At 57.4% G+C, this 18,326-nt stretch overlaps 2 protein-coding genes across 7 annotated transcripts in view; one reads left to right on the top strand and one right to left on the bottom strand.

Moving 5' to 3' along the window:
• Positions 1-222: 222 nt before the first annotated feature.
• SLC29A4 (solute carrier family 29 member 4) lies at positions 223-15,917 on the top strand. 2 transcript variants are annotated; one of them, XM_075104831.1, is made up of 11 exons: positions 223-530; positions 9,819-9,988; positions 10,661-10,792; positions 10,906-11,019; positions 11,101-11,229; positions 11,720-11,794; positions 12,194-12,459; positions 12,547-12,682; positions 12,918-13,105; positions 13,381-13,621; positions 13,696-15,917. In XM_075104831.1, the coding sequence occupies exons 2-11, from the start codon at positions 9,829-9,831 to the stop codon at positions 13,836-13,838; spliced, it is 1,584 nt and encodes a 527-aa protein (XP_074960932.1). In that variant the 5' UTR covers positions 223-530; positions 9,819-9,828; the 3' UTR covers positions 13,839-15,917. The 2 variants fall into 2 exon arrangements, with proteins under 2 accessions (XP_074960932.1, XP_074960931.1); XM_075104830.1 differs by lacking the exon at positions 223-530 and adding an exon at positions 7,488-7,612.
• The window catches only part of TNRC18 (trinucleotide repeat containing 18), a 56,744-nt gene continuing 53,956 nt past the window's right edge, over positions 15,539-18,326 (bottom strand). For all 5 annotated transcript variants that reach the window (XM_075104824.1, XM_075104826.1, XM_075104827.1 and 2 more), the window contains one exon: positions 15,539-17,966. In XM_075104824.1, coding sequence (XP_074960925.1) covers positions 17,760-17,966 — 207 coding nt within the window. In that variant the 3' untranslated portion in view covers positions 15,539-17,759. The remainder of the gene's footprint in view (positions 17,967-18,326) is intronic.

Here is an 18,326-nt window from a genome sequence, read left to right as displayed (position 1 = left end):
CTTCACCTGGCTCCACAAGCTCTGCTGTTGTCTGAAGTCTGCAGCAGGTCTGCTTTGTAGAGAAATACAAACCCTGTGCTGTGCCCCTGCCTGTGCCCCATCGGGGTACGCGGGTCGCTGCTCCAGGTGCCCATGGGGCCCCCCCAGCCCTTCAGCGCCCTGTGCTTGCTCTGTATGGGCATCAAGCACAGCGAAATCGCAGAAGGCATCTCTCTTCACCCGAAAACAATTTTGAAAATGAAAGCAGGGCTGCAGAGACGGGAGATGTTATCTCACTCACTTTTTTTTTTTTTTTTTTTTAACGTTTCAGATAGGAAACAGCCTTTCAAGTCTCCCAGGACGAAAGGCAATTTGCATTTCAAGAGGTCAGGATATAGCTATTTCTTTTTACCATCTGAAATTAGTTATTAAAAGTCTATTTGGAAACAAAACAACGCACGCATGGAAAGATGGCCTCTGCAGGCTCAAATTAACTGCTCCTGTCATCCCTGATTTCACTGGCTGCTGCTGGAGGATGCTGAATCAAGGAGGTACGGGCGCTGCCGGAGATGCAAACAGTGCAAAACCATGAGCTCCTCTGTACACTGGAGCTGCTCTGGCCATAGGGACCTGCAGGACTGGGGGGGGACAGGGGTGCCCCCGGGAATCAGGGGGCTTTGCACCCCGCTGCTGTGCACAAGCTTGGCTCTAGGAAGGGTGCTGTGGCAAGGATAATTCACTAACCATCTCCCTGTGAACCCTGCCTCCCTGCTTGCTGCCAGCTCCTGTGCTTGCCTGGGAGTGGGACCTCAGCCCGGCCCCGGCAATCTAATTCTGCCTAATAAAAAGCCTCTGGCAGCCCCGAGCAGCCCCCAAGCTTGGCTGGGGCTGGGGTTTGCTGGGTGCTGCTCGCTTTGTTTCCTCAGCTGCCTCCTCTGCCCTCCCCAAGCTCACCGCTGCCACTTATTTATATTGGAGTTTGCATTAGCAGGTGCACTCTGGGATATTCAATTACCTATAAAGAGCTGTAGCAACGCAAGCCTTTGCTGGAGCGATCAAGGGGGTCGGGTGGTTGTTTTTTTGTTTTTTTTTCTTGGTTTTGGGTGTTGGGTTTTTTTTAACTTGCTTTTAAGAGACGTGGGGATGGCTGAAGTAGTGGCATTGAATTAAAAAAAATTAAAAGTCGAGTAAAGAGGGGGAGAAATAAATAAATAATCCTGTTTATGAAATGAAATGGCCGGGTAGAAAAATGATCTCCGGGAAGAAAGCAGCTCCCAGGGCTATTTTTAGCTCTTCTGTTTCTTTTTCTCCCCCCGCCCTCCCCAGCGCAGGCTGGGGGTTTGGTGTATGTCAGTCCCGCTGTTCTCCCTCAGCTCTTGAGTGCCAGGTGATGCTTTTTTTAAAAAAAATTTGTTTGGTTTTTTTTTTTTTTTGCATGTCATTTATAGCAAGGAGGTGGGGGAAGGGAGGCAGCAGGCAGGGGCGGCTGCACCGGCATCGCCCTCAGCCCTGGCTGGGAAAACTGGGGGGCAAGTTGGTAGGGGGAGGGGTGAAGGGGGGGTGGGGGCCATGCCTCTCCTGCAGGACCTGTGTCAGCAGCAGGGTTATCCCAGAGCCAGGCTTGGGCCCTCCCTTTTGCTCCTCAGCAGCTTCAGGGGCTGTTGTAACCCCACAAACTCCCCTTTGCCCAGACCCTGGGTGGCTGCAGTTGCTGCGCTCGCTGCAGCTCTGGGGCAGGAGCCGTGTTTAGTGCCTTTTCATCCTTGATAAGCCCCACGCTGCTGCATCAACTAGGGCTGGAGGAGCCTTGGAGATCCAGCGAGTCCTTCTCCTCCCCCTGGGCACCATCGCTCCTCAACCCCTCCCAGCAAAGCTTTCCCCCGTGGCCCTCGAAGGCGCGCGGTGCTGCAGCCTTCCCCAGGCATCCCTCCCTACCCCATATCCTTCCTTGGCCCCCGATCTTCCATCACATCCCTCCTGGATGGTGCTGCTGCCCAAAGACCCCTCTCCCCACATCTCCTCTGCTGCCAGCTCCCTCTGAGCGAACATCCGCATGGGCTCCCATCTTTGTGCCTCTATGGAAGAAATACATAATTCTTTTATTATTCAATTAGGAATTTAACACACAATCAGGTGATCACTTTAAGAGGATTTCCTATAAGGCAGGATTTAAATAACGGGGCTACGAGTAATATATTCCCTTAACTGGTTTATTCCTTTATCAGATTTTTTTTTTCCCCTAAGCGCTTTAATGCATTTACTTTCCCATTGTCGACACTTTTCTCCGCACTCTTCCTCCCTCCCCAAGCTTATGCAAATCCCCCATAAGGCGTTTAACGCGCCGTGTGTGTCAATAGTGCCGAAATCTTCGCGACGGCATTAGGCTTCATGCATGCCCCGGCTGATTAAGAGGGGTGGTGGGGCCAACCCGGCTGCCCAAGCCCCCTTTCAGCCCACGCTGCGGGGCTGGAGAAGGGGCCCCCAGGCTGGGAGCTGCATTTTTCTAGAGAAAAGGCTGGAGCTGAAAGTAGCTCTTTTCTTTTGCAGGGTGAAACGTGAATAGGGAGCACAGGGCTGACCTGTCTGACACTGTTTGCTGCCCTGTCGCTCAGCTTTCGGGGCGCTGGGGGTTGTGTGGAGGTGTTAAACTGGTGAGGGGGAACGTCTGCGGGTGGGATGTGAGTGGAGGAGGAAGAGGAGGGTGGAAAATAACCTATAAGCCAATCTCAGCATCAATTTTCTTGCATGTTACCTGCTCCCTTGGCACCGGCTGCATCGCCCTTAGGTGCCCACACGCCTTTCAGAGCCCTATAGGAATGGCTTTGCACATCGCAGTCAGGAAAAGCAGATCTTTTTCCCCACTAATTGTGCTGCTGAGGGCTTAAGTCCGCTCAGCCCGTGGCTCTGCCCACTGCCATGGCACTGGGTGATGCTGCCTGACCTCCCTTGCACCGCCGGGTTGCTTTCCAAGGAGGTAGCGCCTTGCCAGCAGGCCTGGCTTACCGGCCTCTGGGGCTTGTTTTCGGGGGGTTTAAGAGTGTTCATGGCCATGGGTGGTCCTGACTGGCACTGACTCTGGGGGATGCAATCTCCCTGCTCACCTTGGTGGAGCGTTCACTCTGAAACCTACAGACAACTGCTTGGACACTGGAAAAAGGGAAGCACAGGGAGGAGGGTGGCATGTGGTAGCATGATGGGAGTAGCCAAGGGGCTGAGTTGCCTGTGGTTTCCCTGTTGCCAGAGGGGCTCTGGTTTTGTACTGCTGGAGAGGCCCTTTGTGAGCCCAGCATGGGGGGGAGGGAACCCATCCAAGGGTGACTGTCACCATTTTCTCCTTCCAGAGAAAAACCTCTTCTCTCAACCTGGCTCTTTAAATAGACCCGTGAGTGGGAGTGAGCTGAACCGGCCCTTCCCGGCTGTTGTTTCCTCTGCACCCACCACTGATTGTCTCCTTTTTTATCCTGTCCTGCCGGTCTGCCTGTGCGTGCAGCAATTATGCAAAGTTGCAATCAAGGAGCTGAATTAGCAGCTCATCTTGGATTAATTAGCGATGGATGCAAATCTCTTCCAACAAACGCGGGGTGGGGGGGTGGTGCGTGTAGTGCAAAGTGCAAAGGCTGTGGGTATCCTCCCTGGGATCCTCCAGTTCTCCCAGTTGGTTTAACTGATTTGGGGGTGGGAGGGATGCACAGAGTAACCCCTTGCAGGAGAATCAGGGCATCCACATAGAAGAAGTTGGTCCTTGTGGTCCTTGGCCCCAAAGCTGATGCTCAGCTCAGCTCCTACACCTTCTTGGAGCATTTAAACCCAGGGCTTTGGGCTTAGAGCAACTCCTTCTCCCACCCCAATCCTGTTGCAAAGCCTAGGGAAAACCCAGTTAATTCCTGCGACCCCCAGTGCCGAGCTCCTGCCACCACCAGGGATTTCTGTTCGCCTGCAATCGGATTGCGACAAACCCCTCTAGTTGCACTGAACAAATTCCCTGGCTACTCTCTGCTTCTTGCAGGCCTTGATAATCCCCCAAATGTGACTCCAGCCAAGGCAACAACATCCCTGTTTAATCCCCCCTGTCTCTGTGCAAAGCTGGCTCTGCCGAGGATGCTCCCGGTGCTGGCACGGCAGGCTCGGCTGGCATTGGGAGCAGACCCTGGGGAAGGATGAGAAGGCTGTGACGCTATTTAAAGGAGTTTTCCCAAGAGGGAATTGCAGGCTTGGGAACAGCCTCCCCTTCCATGAAGTGGAAGAGATGGATGCGCAGTGCTCTGGGAGCACTGCGCGGGGGCTGGGGGGGGCACAGTTGTTTCATCCCTTTCCCTGGTCCCCCCAACTCAGCAGTCACAGCTACAGTGTGACCCACTCTGGTGCAGAAGGGACACAGCATTGGGCACAGAAAGCCCAGGGCACCCTGGCAGGGTGAGCACAGTTAGGTTAAGGAGCTGGCGTTTGCCGCTCCTAAACCAAGGGACAGCTTGTGGCCGTGTCCACAGGGATGGGGACAGCAGGAAGAGCTGCTTCCTGCGGTCCCCAAAGGAGTAAATCCATGGGTTTTGGCAGCGCAGTGGGATGCATACACCTGAAAGGTCTCTCCTTCCTCTCACCTCTGCAAAAGCAATGATTAATAAAACCTGACTCGGCTGGAAGGGCAAAGAAAAAAAAAGCAATACAGGGGATTTCTGGAGACCGTCCTAATCCGACATTTCTGAGACAAATGAATCAGCAGTGTCTTATTCTGCCCGGCGGGATTAATCAGTTTTCGACCAGGCTCCAGGAAAGCGAGGTGAGGCTCTGAATAGCAAGGAGCTGTGGCGAGGCAGCCGCAGGGTGTTAGCTGGTTCACAGAGCAGAGCAAATCCCTCCTCATAAACCGGCAAATGCTGCCGGGATGCACCCGCTCGTGGAGGGAGCCGCCGGACAGCGGGGAGAGGCAGGAAAAGGGGAGAAGGCAAAAATACCTCGAAAAAGCTGTGGTGTGGGTGAGGGCTGCTCTGTGGCCCGTGTTATTGGATGTGGGGGTGCAGGGGGAGGCCCCAGGATGGGGCTGTGTGTGCAGGATGTACCTCCTGCGATGGGGACTGGGGGGTCTGGGCCAGCTTCATCCTGTCGCACTCGGAGCATCGTGCCTGGCAGGTTTTCCTGACTGTCAAAGTGGGTCAAGCAGAAACCCAAGGAGCACCCAAGCTCACCAACCTCAAGCCAGCTACATCAAAGCTGAATTATGCAGGGCTAGCTTAAAAAATTGAAGAACCCAGGGAGCACCCAGCTCAACTTAGGAAGAGCCCAGCTCTTTGGGCCCCCTCCCCATGCCCCCATCAGGCAGAGGCAGCTCAGCCTGCCCATGCTTCGAGGGGCACTTTGGGAAGGTGGAGGGTGTTGTTTGGGTCTAACACTGCCCTTGGGGATGGGGAAGGAAGAGAGAAAGCACTGGGAGAAGTTCATCCTGATGGATTCATCTCCCCGTGGTCCCCCATATCCCTCTAAGCAGTAGCAGTTTTTTCTGGTACCCCAGCACACCGTGTTGTACCCATAGCAGAAATAGGGAACCCCCCCTTGTCCTCCCAGGTGGGGATCAAGAGGTCATGTAATTATTAGACAGGACAGTAAAATTCAGGGGCTTGTTATTTGCCGCGAGGTGTTTGGTTGCAGCATCTCCCCACGGCTCAGGGAGCACCAAGTGCATTTGGGGGCCGAGATGCTCCCCTGAGCTCAGTCACTTTTACTGGACGCCCCCCCTCCCGCCCCCGGCTCATAGGGAGAATCCCTGCAGAAGGCAGTGAGTAATGCTGCCTGGCGAGCGCCGAGGCAGCGGGGCCTCGCCGGGGAGCTGTGAAAAGGCGAGTGCACATATGCCTCATCTTGTCCTGCTCTTTTCGTAGCTCACTCACGCTGCCTGGGTGCCAACTAGCATCAGGTGCAGCCGGGGAAACCCCGCCACAGTCACCCCCTTTTCTTAAATTTCAAGGTACCTGGCAGGGATCTGATGTAGGGCAAGGGGACACACTCCAAGAGGAGTGAGGTGCTTTTTGATTTTTACAGTGTCTTGCTGAAAACCTGACACTATCAAATCAGAGCTGAACAAACCCAGCCAAAACAAGCAGCCTGAAAAATGCCCCCCTTGCACTAGTGCGCTGAGTTTTGCAGGTGCTCAGCCAAGGTGGGAGCAGGGAAAGCTGAGCCCCGGCTCTGGGCAGGGCTTGGAGCAGCAGCCTGGTTTGCTCTGAGCCAAATTCAGGCTATTTCAGCCAAGGAGAAATGATGGAAATTTCCACCTGCCCTGTTCTCCTCCCTGTGATGAATTTGCAGGAGCCCCTGATCCCGGCAGAAGGGCGGCTGAGGAGGCACAGCCAGTTTTGTTTCTCATTTGCTCTGGTGTGAGCGGCAGCAGTACATCCCACCGGCCCCACGCGCTGATTTATACAATGCAACACTTATTGACTGCGAGAAGATTGTAATTCACAGCCCGGCACGTTGCAGCCACGGTGTGCGAGCAGGGACGATGCCTCTCCTCCTGGCCGCTGCTGCCATCCTCCCACACGCCGGGTGGGGAGAGCCCAGCAAGGACTGGTCCCCCAGGGCTCCCACCCTGCTTAGTGGGAGGGGGCACCCACTGTCCCCCCCACCCCATGCCTTGATGCAAGACAACCTGATAGCATCAAATCCCCGTGATGGCGCCTGCAGCCTTGGCCAGCCCACCCAGCTCGGGAGGGGTGGGGACAGCCTCGGTGTCCCTGCCTGGAGCACCCTCCTTGGGCACATGTCCTGTCCCTGGACAGATGTCCCCCCACCTCACACCGTTGGTTCCCTTCCTTCTCTGCTTCCACCCCCTTGGTTATGCGGGGGAGCAGAGGCCCCCCTACTTGCTTCCCCAAAAAGCTGAGGGGGGAGATTACTGTGTTCTGGTAGCCAGAGCTGCAATCCCTCCCTCCCTCCATCCATCCATCCATCCATCCCTCCATCCATCCATCCATCCATCCTTCCTTCCTTCTGGCCATCCATCTATTCTTCCATCTGTCCATCTATCCGTCCATCCACCCTATCTCTACACCCCTCCATCCATCCATAGCACAGCTCACGCTGACCCTGTCGGCTCTCTTATGCCGAAACCGTTCGCAGGGTGGGAAGGATGCTGTCCCTGCAAAGCTCACGTCCTAAAGGGAATTACCGCGGGTCCCTTTCTAATTAATCTCTTTGCAGTCAGCTCCAGGCCTCCGAAAACCCCACAAGCATCTATGGGAGGTACCTATAGGCAGTACCTATAGGCAGTACTTATAGACAGGTATATGAATATGGACTGTTCACTAGAGAATCCTTTCCTGTTGCCCCCGGGGCTCCCCCAGCTCTCGCCCGGCGGCCCGGGGGAGGCGGGGGGGCTCGGGGTGCCCCGGCTTCAGGTGCTCCCCGCCGGGGGGGGAACCCGGGGGGGGCGGAGGAGGAGTGAAGGGGAGGCGGGAGGATGCGGGAGGGCGGGAGGCAGGGCCGGGGCCGCCTCTTGCTCCTCGCTCGCAGCCGCCGCACTCGCTGCCGGCCTCCCCCCGCCCCCCTCCCCCGGAGGAGGCTCCGGCATGGCGGGGCCGGGGGCCGGCGGCCGCCGGTGCTGAGCGGGGCCGATGCCGCAGAACCGCCGCGGCGGAGGGAGGTAAGAGCAGCCGCCGACCTGTTGTGCACGGCCGGGACCGCCTGTGTGCGGGGGGCGAGGTGCGGGGAAATCCCCCCTCCCCGAACCCCCTGCCCTCCCCGGCTCCCGAGCATCCTCCCCCGGGCGCGGCCGGGCTTCCTCCCAGCTCCCTCCGGCGAGGAGCGGCTCCTTCAGCCCGAGGACGGGGATTAGGGAATTCTCCCCGTTTATTGCAACTTCGCCGCTTGCAAGATGTCGGGGGACCCTTTCGCCAGAGCAAAAAGGGCTTCTTTGCCCTGACGGGGAGGGTCTGCCGTGCCCCGGGGACCGCGGCACCGGGGTGCAGCGGGGCTGGGGTCCCCTGCTCTGCCCAGCCCCGGGAGTTCCCTGCCCCTGGGTGAGACCTCCCACCCCTGGTGTGATGGAGGACCCCCCCCTTCCTCTCCCACCCCTGGTGTGATGGAGGACCCCACCCCCTTCCTCTCCCACCCCTGGTGTGATGGAGGACCCCCCCTTCCCCTCCCAACCAGCGTCCAGAGGGGCGGCAAGGCCCGAGTCCCCTCCCGTGTAGACGGGTGTAAATCCAAAGGGAGGGGAAAATCTGATTTACTGCAGCACAGGGATGCTCGGAACAGGCGAGATGGACGGGTGCTGGAGGGCTGGTCCAGCACCGTGGCCGTGCAGCGCAGCCCGCTCTGCTCCCGGCCCCACGGCATCAAGAAGTTTGGGCCACAGGAGGTACGGGGTGTTTCCAGCTGGCGTGTTCTCCAGCTGGGATCTCTGCTATGGAAAAACCCTGCAACAGGCTTTCCCGGCATCCCGGGAGATGCTTCCCACTGGGTTTTATCGCCTGGGGTAGCATCAGGCACGGGAGGGTGTTCGGTGGAGGGGAACACAGCCAGCTCCTCCATGAGCAATGGGACAGAGCAGTGTCCCCAGCCGAAATGTGCCCCACTAGGTTGCCCTGCCTGCGGTCCTCTGGAATGGGGGGTCTTGGGGCCCACCCTAGCACGGTGCAAGGTGAGGACCCCAGCCTGGCCCCGTCTAGGCCTCCCCACAGCCTCGGGGCCATGGCAGCGCTGCTCTGTGCCACCAGTCCCTGCAGCCAGCAGATGCATTTTTGGCTCTAGGATTGTGCTTACAGGGTCCGTGGGCACCACGGGTGCTACCCACCCCGGGGGCCGCCAGCATTCGACCCATCCTGGCAGCCGGGGAGATGCTGGAAAACCTCTCCGCTCCTGCAAATGCCACGTCTGGCAGGGAGACCAGAGAAATCACTGTAATTGATTTTTCTTCCCTTGCCTGCCTCAACCTGCTGCCTTGGAGGAGATTCCCCCCCCGCCCCCAGCCGGCTGGGTGGTCTGCGGGCAGCGGGCGCGGAGGCAGGCTGGCATCTAGCGACTGGCGCCGGTAATACAGAGCGGCCCCGGGGCTGCTCCCCAGAGCTTGGGCTGGGCTGGCCCCAGAGGGATGAACCACGTTTTGCGTGGGTCTGGTAGGGTCGCTGGAGGATGCCAGGTGTTTTGGGAGCTCATTTTGGGATGCATTTGGTGCGGACCCTCAGGCATGCTGCTGGGGTCTCTCTGGCAGTTCTCCCAGCATCATCCCAGTGTGCCATGGACCCTCAGAGAAGCAGATCCAAAACGCTGACCTTAAAAGCCAGGTTACATCCCATCCTCTCCTGAAAAGGCTGCAGGAGTGTGTCTGCCCGGGGCGGTGATGCTGCCCCAGCCCCAGGCAGCAGAGGTGCTGAAAAAAGGGCATAAACCAGAGTAAGCGTGTGCTGCCTGCAGAGAGCAAGGGCTTCCCGAGGCAGCTGGGATCTTCCCCGGCAGCCACCCTCTGTGAGTGGTTTTCACCCATTAATTTCTCCAATTGCTTTTGGAAAGCGTGGTCGTATTAGGCATTGTAGCATCGCGGCGAGGTGTTGAGCCGGCTGGGGTGAGTGTTGTGCCTTGGGGGAAGCTTGTACGGACCCCCGATCACCACTCACCACCCCAAATCCAAACACCTGCCAAGGTGTTTCTTGTGTTTCCCACTGCTCTGGGAAAGCATCTTTCCAGGTGGAAAAAACATAGGAGCCAGCAGTGGCACAGTGGGGTGACGAAGGCTCAGGGCCAGCCACATGCCGGCCATCCCTTGCAGACTCCTGGCATCACCTGGGGGACAATCCCTGGGGGGGGGACACGGGAGCTGTGCCGCAGGGTGTCACCGCTTTCCCTCCCAGGTCGGCTGCGATGGGCTCAGTGGGAGCCGAGCGCTTCAAGGAGCTAAGCCCGGTGGGGACGCCGGAGGGCAACGTGGTGATGAGCTTCAGCTTCGACAGCTACCAGCTGGAGGAGGACGAGCTGCAGAGGGGCAGCCAGGCCAAGGCCGTCCTCACCTTCATGGAGGCGGGTGAGGGCAGGCACAGCCCCAACCTGGAGCCAGGTTTCCTGCTAGTTTCCCACCCATTTAGGAACTTCCTGGGACAGGTTTAATAGCCACGAATGGCCTGAAATTACATAAAATTGCCTAATGCCTTTTTTTGGACCTGTTTGTACCCATGTGAGCTGCACAGCACCCTGTGGTGGTGGTGGGCTCCGCAGATTGGCAAGGAGTTGAGGGTTCATGCCCTGGCTCTCCTGCCCGGCTTACCCCCGGCCTGCAGCTTCACCCTTTTCCGTGCAGGACTCAGGGATGCACCTGGGATTTATCCCAGCCCTGCTCTACATCCCAGGGCATCCCTGTCCTCCTCCACACCCCTCCAACCCTTCCTGTGCCTTGGCTCTGGCTGTTACCTACACTGCCTGGCTCTCAGGTTATTTGGCTGCTATAAAACCCATCAGCCCCCAAAGCCCAGGTGTTTTTCTGCCTCCTGGGTCTCTCATTGAAATGCCTTTATTTAGGGAAGGAGTTTTTTGGAGCTGGGGCTCTTTATTCGTGAGACCTGTGGGGCGCTGGGCTGCCTGCTGTGGGTGCCCTCCTCATTTGCTGTAAATCGCCCCATGGCTGGGGTCTGCTGCAGTTCCCCTTGGTGCAGCAGTACCCCTGTCATGTCTTTTCCTCTTTCTTTCCCCTTTTGGGCAGTTTCTGAGGATCCCGAGCCCCAGGATCGATACCATGGGATTTATTTTGCCATGCTGCTGGCTGGGGTGGGATTTCTTCTGCCGTACAACAGCTTTATCACCGATGTGGACTACCTGCACCATAAATACCCAGGTAGGTCTCCAGCAGCTGCAGCACTTCCCAGCCACACCAAACCTGGGGAGAACTTGGCCCCACTTCCAGGGGAGCCGGACCCCTGCCACCCCCCATCACCTGCCTCTCCGCAGGGACTTCCATTGTCTTTGACATGAGCCTCACCTACATCCTGGTGGCCTTGGTAGCCGTCATCCTCAACAACGCGCTGGTGGAGCTGCTGAGCTTGCACACACGGATCTCTGTGGGTGAGTGGGGGTCCCCACAGCCCCCTGGCAGTACTGGCCCCGTGTTGCCCCACCCTACCCGCCTCTGTTTCCCACCCGCAGGCTACCTCTTCGCCCTGGGGCCCCTGCTCTTTGTCAGCATCTGCGACGTCTGGCTGGAGCTCTTCACCCGCAGGCAAGCCTACGCCATCAACCTAGTCGCCGTCGGGGTGGTGGCCTTTGGCTGCACAGGTATGCGGGACAGCGGCTGGTGCTGGGACAAGCACAGCCCTTCAGATAGGGGCGGGAAAACATCCCCATTCCCAAGAGCCACGGTCTCCTAGGACGACTTCTTGCTCTGATCCCTATAACCTGTCCCTCATGTCACTGCTCTGTCCCCTCCACCTCTGCCCAGGCACCGTGGGACTGGACAGGGGCACCAGCACCAAACCATGCATCAGTCCCCAACACCACAATGGCTTTGCCATTTGGGCCACCATGGTGGCTTCCCAAGCCCTTGTACCTGGTGGCCACTCTTGGTGGCATGGTGGGGCATGCAGGGAGGGCTAGAAGCCCCTCCACTTCTGGGGCAAGAACGCTTGGGGTGCTGCATCAGCTGTTCAGGAAGGGTACAGCTCCCAGGTGGCATGGCACGTGAGCCCACACTGGGGTTTCTTCCCCGTCTGGCATTTCGGCTGCGGCAATAATCTCTCCTTCTCCCCTCGGCACATGTCTCCTGAAGTGCAGCAATCCAGCTTCTATGGCTACACGGGGCTGCTGCCCAAGCGCTACACGCAGGGAGTGATGACGGGCGAAAGTAAGTACCTGCATCTGCATCCGTGTTCGACTGTGCGGGCTCACTCGGGGGGGACCCTCCTCTACTGTCTCCCAGGGCCCCGGAGAGTCACACCCAGGGCCCTGCTGACCCCACCACAGCCTGCCCAGGTTGCCAGAAAATCAGGGACACCCCAGCGTGCTCCCCAGCAAACCAGGGTGTTTAAAGGTTTGTAACTCACTTGCAAGACCCACTCCCATTGCCATGTCAAGTTGTGGGTGGGGGTTTCTGCCAGGAGCTGGCTCCACTGCCCCAAAAAGTCATTGTTTGCAGCTACTTCACACCTGGAGGCATCACCCCCATCTGGTGCGGGGCTTCTGGGGGTCCCCAAGCTGTAGGGCTTGGCAGGACCTGGTGTCAATAGCTTTCCTATGCCACCAGGCACTGCCGGGGTCATCATCTCACTCAGCCGCATCTTTACCAAGCTGCTGCTGTCAGATGAGAAGGAGAACACGGTCATCTTCTTCTTCATCTCCATCGGCATGGAGCTGACATGCTTCATCCTCCACCTCCTGGTGAAGCGCACACGCTTCGTCCGCTACTACACCACCTGCTCCCGCAAGGGTCTCCCCGAGCCCCGGGGGGCTGGTGACCGTGGGACAGGCTACCGCATCCACCACGATGTGACTGCCGAGGACATCCGATTTGTAAGCCACGGCGGGTTTCCTTGATGCCCCCTAGAGTCCCTCCCCCGCTGGAGCTCAGCACTGGTGTCCCCTCTCTCCCCCACACAGGAGAACCAGCTGCGGGGGCAGCCAAGCTCCCCCCGGGGCAGCCCAGGTCCTGAAGCTGAGCTGGCCGGCAGTGGCACCTACATGCGTTTTGATGTCCCTCGACCCAAAATCAAGAGGAGCTGGCCCAGCTTCAGAGGTGGGTGGTGGGCTTGGGGGGAGGGGTGTGTGTGAGAGTTGATTTTGCAGCATTTGTGGGGCAGGAGTGATTGGTGGCATAGGGCTTTGGGGAAGGGTCATTCCTTCTCAAAGCACCCAAAACCATGGGGCAACCATGTCTTTGGAAGCCACTGGTGGGTTGCAGGCAAGACTTTCAGGCTCTGCAAGGGAAGGGCTGTGGGTTTTGGCTGAGCTGTGCTGCCCGTACCTGCCAGACATGCTGCTCCACCGCTACGTCGTGTCCCGGCTCATCTGGGCCTACATGCTCTCCATCGCCATGACCTACTTCATCACGCTGTGCCTCTTTCCTGGGCTGGAGTCAGAGATCCACAACTGCACGCTGGGGGAATGGCTCCCCATCCTCATCATGGCCATCTTCAACCTCTCCGACTTCGTCGGCAAGGTAGGAGAGAGGCCAGCTCCAACGCGGTGGGCCGTCCCTTCCATCATGCCTCCTTTTTTTGTCCTCTCAAAGCCACTTGGCTCCACCAAGGGTCATCTCCACCCCATGGGTTTCTAACTAGTGTGAGGTTGCTCACCAGCAAGGCTGAGGTTGGGCTCCTGCAGCAGCTGGTCTTGCCACCATCTCATCTTCTCCTTGCTGCCCCATTTTGGGCACCATGTTGCCCTCCCCAGCCTCCTTGGCCCCCACGGTTTGGTCTCTGCCCCTTGCTGCAGATCCTGGCTGCCTTGCCCTATGACTGGAGAGGGACCCACCTCCTTGTCTACTCCTGCCTCCGTGTGGTCTTCATCCCCCTCTTCATCATGTGCGTCTACCCCAATGGGAGGCCCACCTTTGGCCACCCTGCTTGGCCCTGCATCTTCTCTCTCCTCATGGGCATCACCAACGGCTACTTCGGCAGCGTTCCCATGATCCTGGCCGCCGGGAAAGTGAGCCCCGAGCAGCGGGAGCTGGCAGGTAGGACCAAGCCCTCCTGGGGACCCCATGCCGGGTGTCCAGAGCACCCTCACACCCCATGTCCCTTCCTGCAGGGAACACCATGACCGTGTCCTACATGACGGGCTTAACGCTGGGCTCAGCCGTGGCGTATTTTGCCTACAGCCTCACCAGTACGTCCCACAGTACCTGTTTCTACACTGAAACCTCCAATGGCTCCTTTATGTCGGGCTACTGAGCCCCAGGGCGGGGCGACGGGGACAAGATGGGACCTGCTTCCCACCATGGTCCCCACCGCCCTGCTTGGCCCATGTCCCTCCTCAAGGAGGGAGCCTGGAGCCAGAAAGCTGCCCAAGGGCAGACAGGGACCTGCATCCTGTTGGCATCCCAAAATGGCCCGTGCTGCCCATCCAGGGCCACTTCTTGGGGTGATGTCCCCACCATCACCACAGGGGATGGTCCCATTGCTCTTGGGGGGGGGCTCCCCATCAGTGATGTGCAGCTCTCCAGTGGGGATGGGGGGAGGTCTTCTGTTTGAGCCAAGCCATTGCCAGGAGGAAGAAAATACTGCCAAATTCCCAAGGGAATAGGACCAGCGCTGGGGAGGAGGGTGATGGAGGGCTGGTGAGGAAGAGGAGGAGTAAGAGAGGAAGGAACCACTTCTTCAGGCCCTGGTGGCTCTGGGAAGGTGGGTCTCAGCTTTCACTGATGGTGCTGCAGGTTTTCACCAAGAATGGCTTGAAATCACGATCCCTCCCCAAATATACCTTTCGCTGTGAAAAAGACCCAATTTACTTCTGCTGGCTGGAAAGAAAAAAAACCCAATTTTTTTTTTTGTTGGTTGTGTCTTTTTTTGCCCCCCCCCCCCCCCACCTGCAAGAGAGGCAGGGTCTTACCTCACCCCCACCCCACGCTGTGGGTGTGACCCATCACCTCCCTCTTCTGGGCTGCAACAGGGCGGAAGGGGATCGTGCTGTCCTGAGGAGGGGTCTTGAGGCCACAGAGCTGTGGATGCCACCCACGGGGCACTGCAGAGCTTCAGGATTTATTGCAAGGGATGTAAATGAAGCTGATGCCAGATTAAATGTCTTTGCAACGATGCCTGGTCATTACCTGTGCCACCAGCACTGCAGGCACTCAGCTGCGGGTGATGGGCTGGGCTGGCCAACACACACAGGGGATTGCCTGCTGCCTGTGCTGTGGGGTTTTGGGGTGCCCCTTGTGCTGCTCCCCATCCCCAGGGTCCCCTCTGTCACCTGGAGCAGCTGGATTTGTCAGCAGGTCCCATCGAACCACTGCCAGCCTGCAAACTGCTGCTGAAGTGCAACACCTTTGCGGGCAGCAAGCGGGCGAGGGAAGGGGCTGAGCAGAGCAGAAACCACCTGGAGACAGTGCCAACACCAGAGGCTGGGTATTTTTGGGACGGGCTGCACCTCGTTGTGCCAGGAGCCAGCGGGTGCCACCTCCCAGGGAAGCAAAGCCCAAGAGCTGGAGGTGGGGGGGAGCAGGAGGCAGTGAGCACCGGGCTCGGCCCCCCCGACCCAGCCCCACCAGCACCAGCGAGTCTCGCCTTGCCAAGCCCCTGGCTCGTTGAAGCACAGCTCACACCAAGAAGAGCAAATCCAGTGTTTCATCCTCAAAACATCGTCCCTGCGGGGCTCAGGGTACGGGAGCTGGCCTGACCTCGGCTGCAGGGCAAGAACTGATACCTCGGGCTCCACGGGCCCCAGTTGCAGAGACCTCCGCTCCGGGGTCCCATCCCATCCGTCGGTGCCACCCCGCAGGGGGACTGTCGGATGGATGGGGGCTCCCCGAAGGGCCACGCAGCACCTGGGTTGGGTCTTTCCCCAAAAACGAGGCAGGGGCTGAGCCAAAAAGCGACCGTTGCCACCAAGGGGAGAAAAACCCCGCAGTCAGGACAAGCGAGACAAAGAAAGATGCTTCGTTGGGTTGCTTTTTTTCAATTAATTTTTTTTTTTTTTATGAAAAAAGATCACACGGAGTTCTCCAACAAACAGAACGCCAAAAAAATTGTTTTAAACAAAACATAAACAAAACAAAACAAAAAAAAAAAAGACAAAAACCTGGCTCTCCTTTCCTCTCGATTGTCTGAAATATCCTTGTGTTCCATAGAAGGCAGTGGGTTTTAAGTGCTTTCTATTTAACATTAGCATAAAATCTCTCTCGCGCGCTCTCTCTCGCTCTTTAAAATATGCTCACACAATTTGCTTCTAGAAGTACAGTACACTTTGAGCGTGGGGGGTGTGCCTGTTCCCAGATCATTTACAATCACAATCCAACAGGAAATAAAAAATAATATTCTAAACGTCAGACTGTGTTCATTTCTGTCGGTTTTTTTCTTTTTTTTTTTATAATTTCATAATTTTTTTCACAGTTTTAAAAAGTTTATATTTATATATATATATTTATATTTATATTTATAATTAAAAAGTTGAATCCATTTAAAGACTTATAATACAGGAGGGCTAAAGAGTCTTTTGGTACATTAAAACTGTACAGGCTAGAACCGTCACTATCTGCCGCGCCGAGGCGCCGGTGGCCCGGGGTGGAGATGGTACGAGCTCAGCACCATGTGGTTCGTTTAAAGGACGAGGGGTAACTTCACAGGGGCGTCCCTCTCCCCTGAGCCCCGGCCTCCAGTCTCTGGTACGCAGCCAGTACCAGGGCGGATAGTTTCCAATCTGTCCTTGTCTCCCCACCGGAGCCTGGGCCACTGCTCCCGGCTGAGCCGGGCCCCACTCCGCGTCCTAGCAATCTGTAGTGCGAGTCGGCAGTTGCAAAGATCAGTGCGTCTCTTGGAGTTTTTTGTTTAAGTGCAAGGATGTTGCATCGTTGCGTCGTTCTCCTCCAGTGTCCCCTCCAGCCGAGCGCAACCCTGGTGCGGCGGCGGTGATGCCACAGGTCCGGCGTGTGCCCAGCGGGAGATGGCGGGTCAGCTCCACAGAGGGAGTGCGGAAGAGACTGTGGTGGTTCTCCAGGAGCTGTTGGGAGGTTGGCTGGCTGGATGGAGCAAGCTGAACGGTCCCCTCTGTGAGCCCAAGGTGGCAGTGGGGCTCTGGCTGTGGAAACGCCACAGGCAGGCATGGCTGGGCTTCACACTCCATCCCCATTCCCTTCAAATGAGGGGTGAGGGCTTCCCAGCAGCTCCACATCTCTGCTCAGGCAAGGCATGGGGGGTAAAGCTGGGCGAGGGAAGCCAAAATCCAATGGCCTGTGGTCTCCTCTGCTCCAAGCACCAAGCAGCAGCTTTTCCCAGTCATTTCCTGCCCCCCCTTCACTGCACGCTCCAAGACGAGTTCTTTGTTCACCAAATGTCAGCCCCTGGCCATGCACTTGCTCCCCCCAGCACCATTCCTGGGCCAGAGGGAAACGAAGGGATGGTGAAGGTGGGTTCAGACCGTTTGTTCAAGGCAGTGGGAAGGCACCATCCCAGACTGGATATTGGCTCGTCTTCCACCTGCCTCCTCCCAGCCCAGAGGACTCTTCTGCCATCTCCATGCTGGGGCCAGCTCTGTCCCTTCGTGCTCCACACTGCCAGCCAGAGGCCTCTGGGGAAAGGGAACCGCAAAAAGGCGCTGAGAGGATCGAGACGAGGCGCTGAGAGAGACTCATCTCCTTTCTCTTTCACCCTGTCCTTCCTAAAGGGTCATGCGAAACTAAGCAGGAAAGGGAATATAAGGACGGAGAGGAGCGTACGCAGAAGGCTAGCGGGTGTCCTTCCACGCACAGGCAGCTTCCGAGTTACTGATGGGGGCAAATGACACAAAAGGGATCCCTCCTGCTGGGGGGTCCCGCTGGTGAAATGATCACGAGACCCATGTGCTTTCCTGGACCAAAAGGAGGAAGGGAGAAGTTGGTCAAGTGTCACCTTACTTAAGGCCACTTCCAGAAGAGCCTTGGGGTTCAAGCATCACCACCACCACCACCACACCCCAGCGGCATCTTCCTCAAGCCCTGTAACGGCTTCCCCAACCCCGTTCTTCAGCCCTCTCCTTCCTCCTCGTGTCTCTCGCGCTCTCCTGTCTGTAGTGTGACACAGAAGTCATGAGCATTGAAAGAAACAATCATGTCGTCTGAACAGGCACGTCCTCAGGTTCGTCCTGTCCCTTCCCAGGGGTGGCACGTGTCCCCTGGGCGGTCAGCAGATGACAGGGACCCCGTCGGTGTTGAAGATCATGCCCGTAGTGGGCTCATAGGTCCCCGCAAGGTAGTAGAGGTCCTCACTGTCTTGGTATTTCTTCGTCTTTAGCATCTGCTCATATTGATCCAGACCAACAACAAGACACTTGTGTGAGATGGTCTGAACATCATTTTCATCCACATGAGAGGACTGGTAGAGGGCTCGCTGCATTACAGGCGCAGAAGGAGGGAGACAGAAAGAAAAGGAGCGATTAGATCTTAGCATTTACAGCATCATCTTCAATATTGAGGAAAGACATCCATCACAACTGGCCAGGGATCGTGCTCACGCTCAGGCAGAACTCCCCACTCATCCCCACTGACACAGCGGAGGGACACTGGGAAGCTGTGCTGGCCCACAGGGAGCATGGACACAGTCTGTCCAGTGCACTAAATCTGAGCCCTCGCTCTCACTTGCCTCCCACCGATGGGAATGCTGCGCTTGCCGAGCGCACGGACAGGGGAATATGCAGGCTGGGAGTTTGTCATCCTCACCTCAAGGATGTAAATGCAAAGATGGATGCTG

Source organism: Phalacrocorax aristotelis, chromosome 10 (assembly GCF_949628215.1).
Source record: "Phalacrocorax aristotelis chromosome 10, bGulAri2.1, whole genome shotgun sequence".
Taxonomy (NCBI): Eukaryota; Metazoa; Chordata; class Aves; order Suliformes; family Phalacrocoracidae; genus Phalacrocorax; species Phalacrocorax aristotelis.
This window is presented reverse-complemented; position numbering and strand designations above follow the sequence as displayed.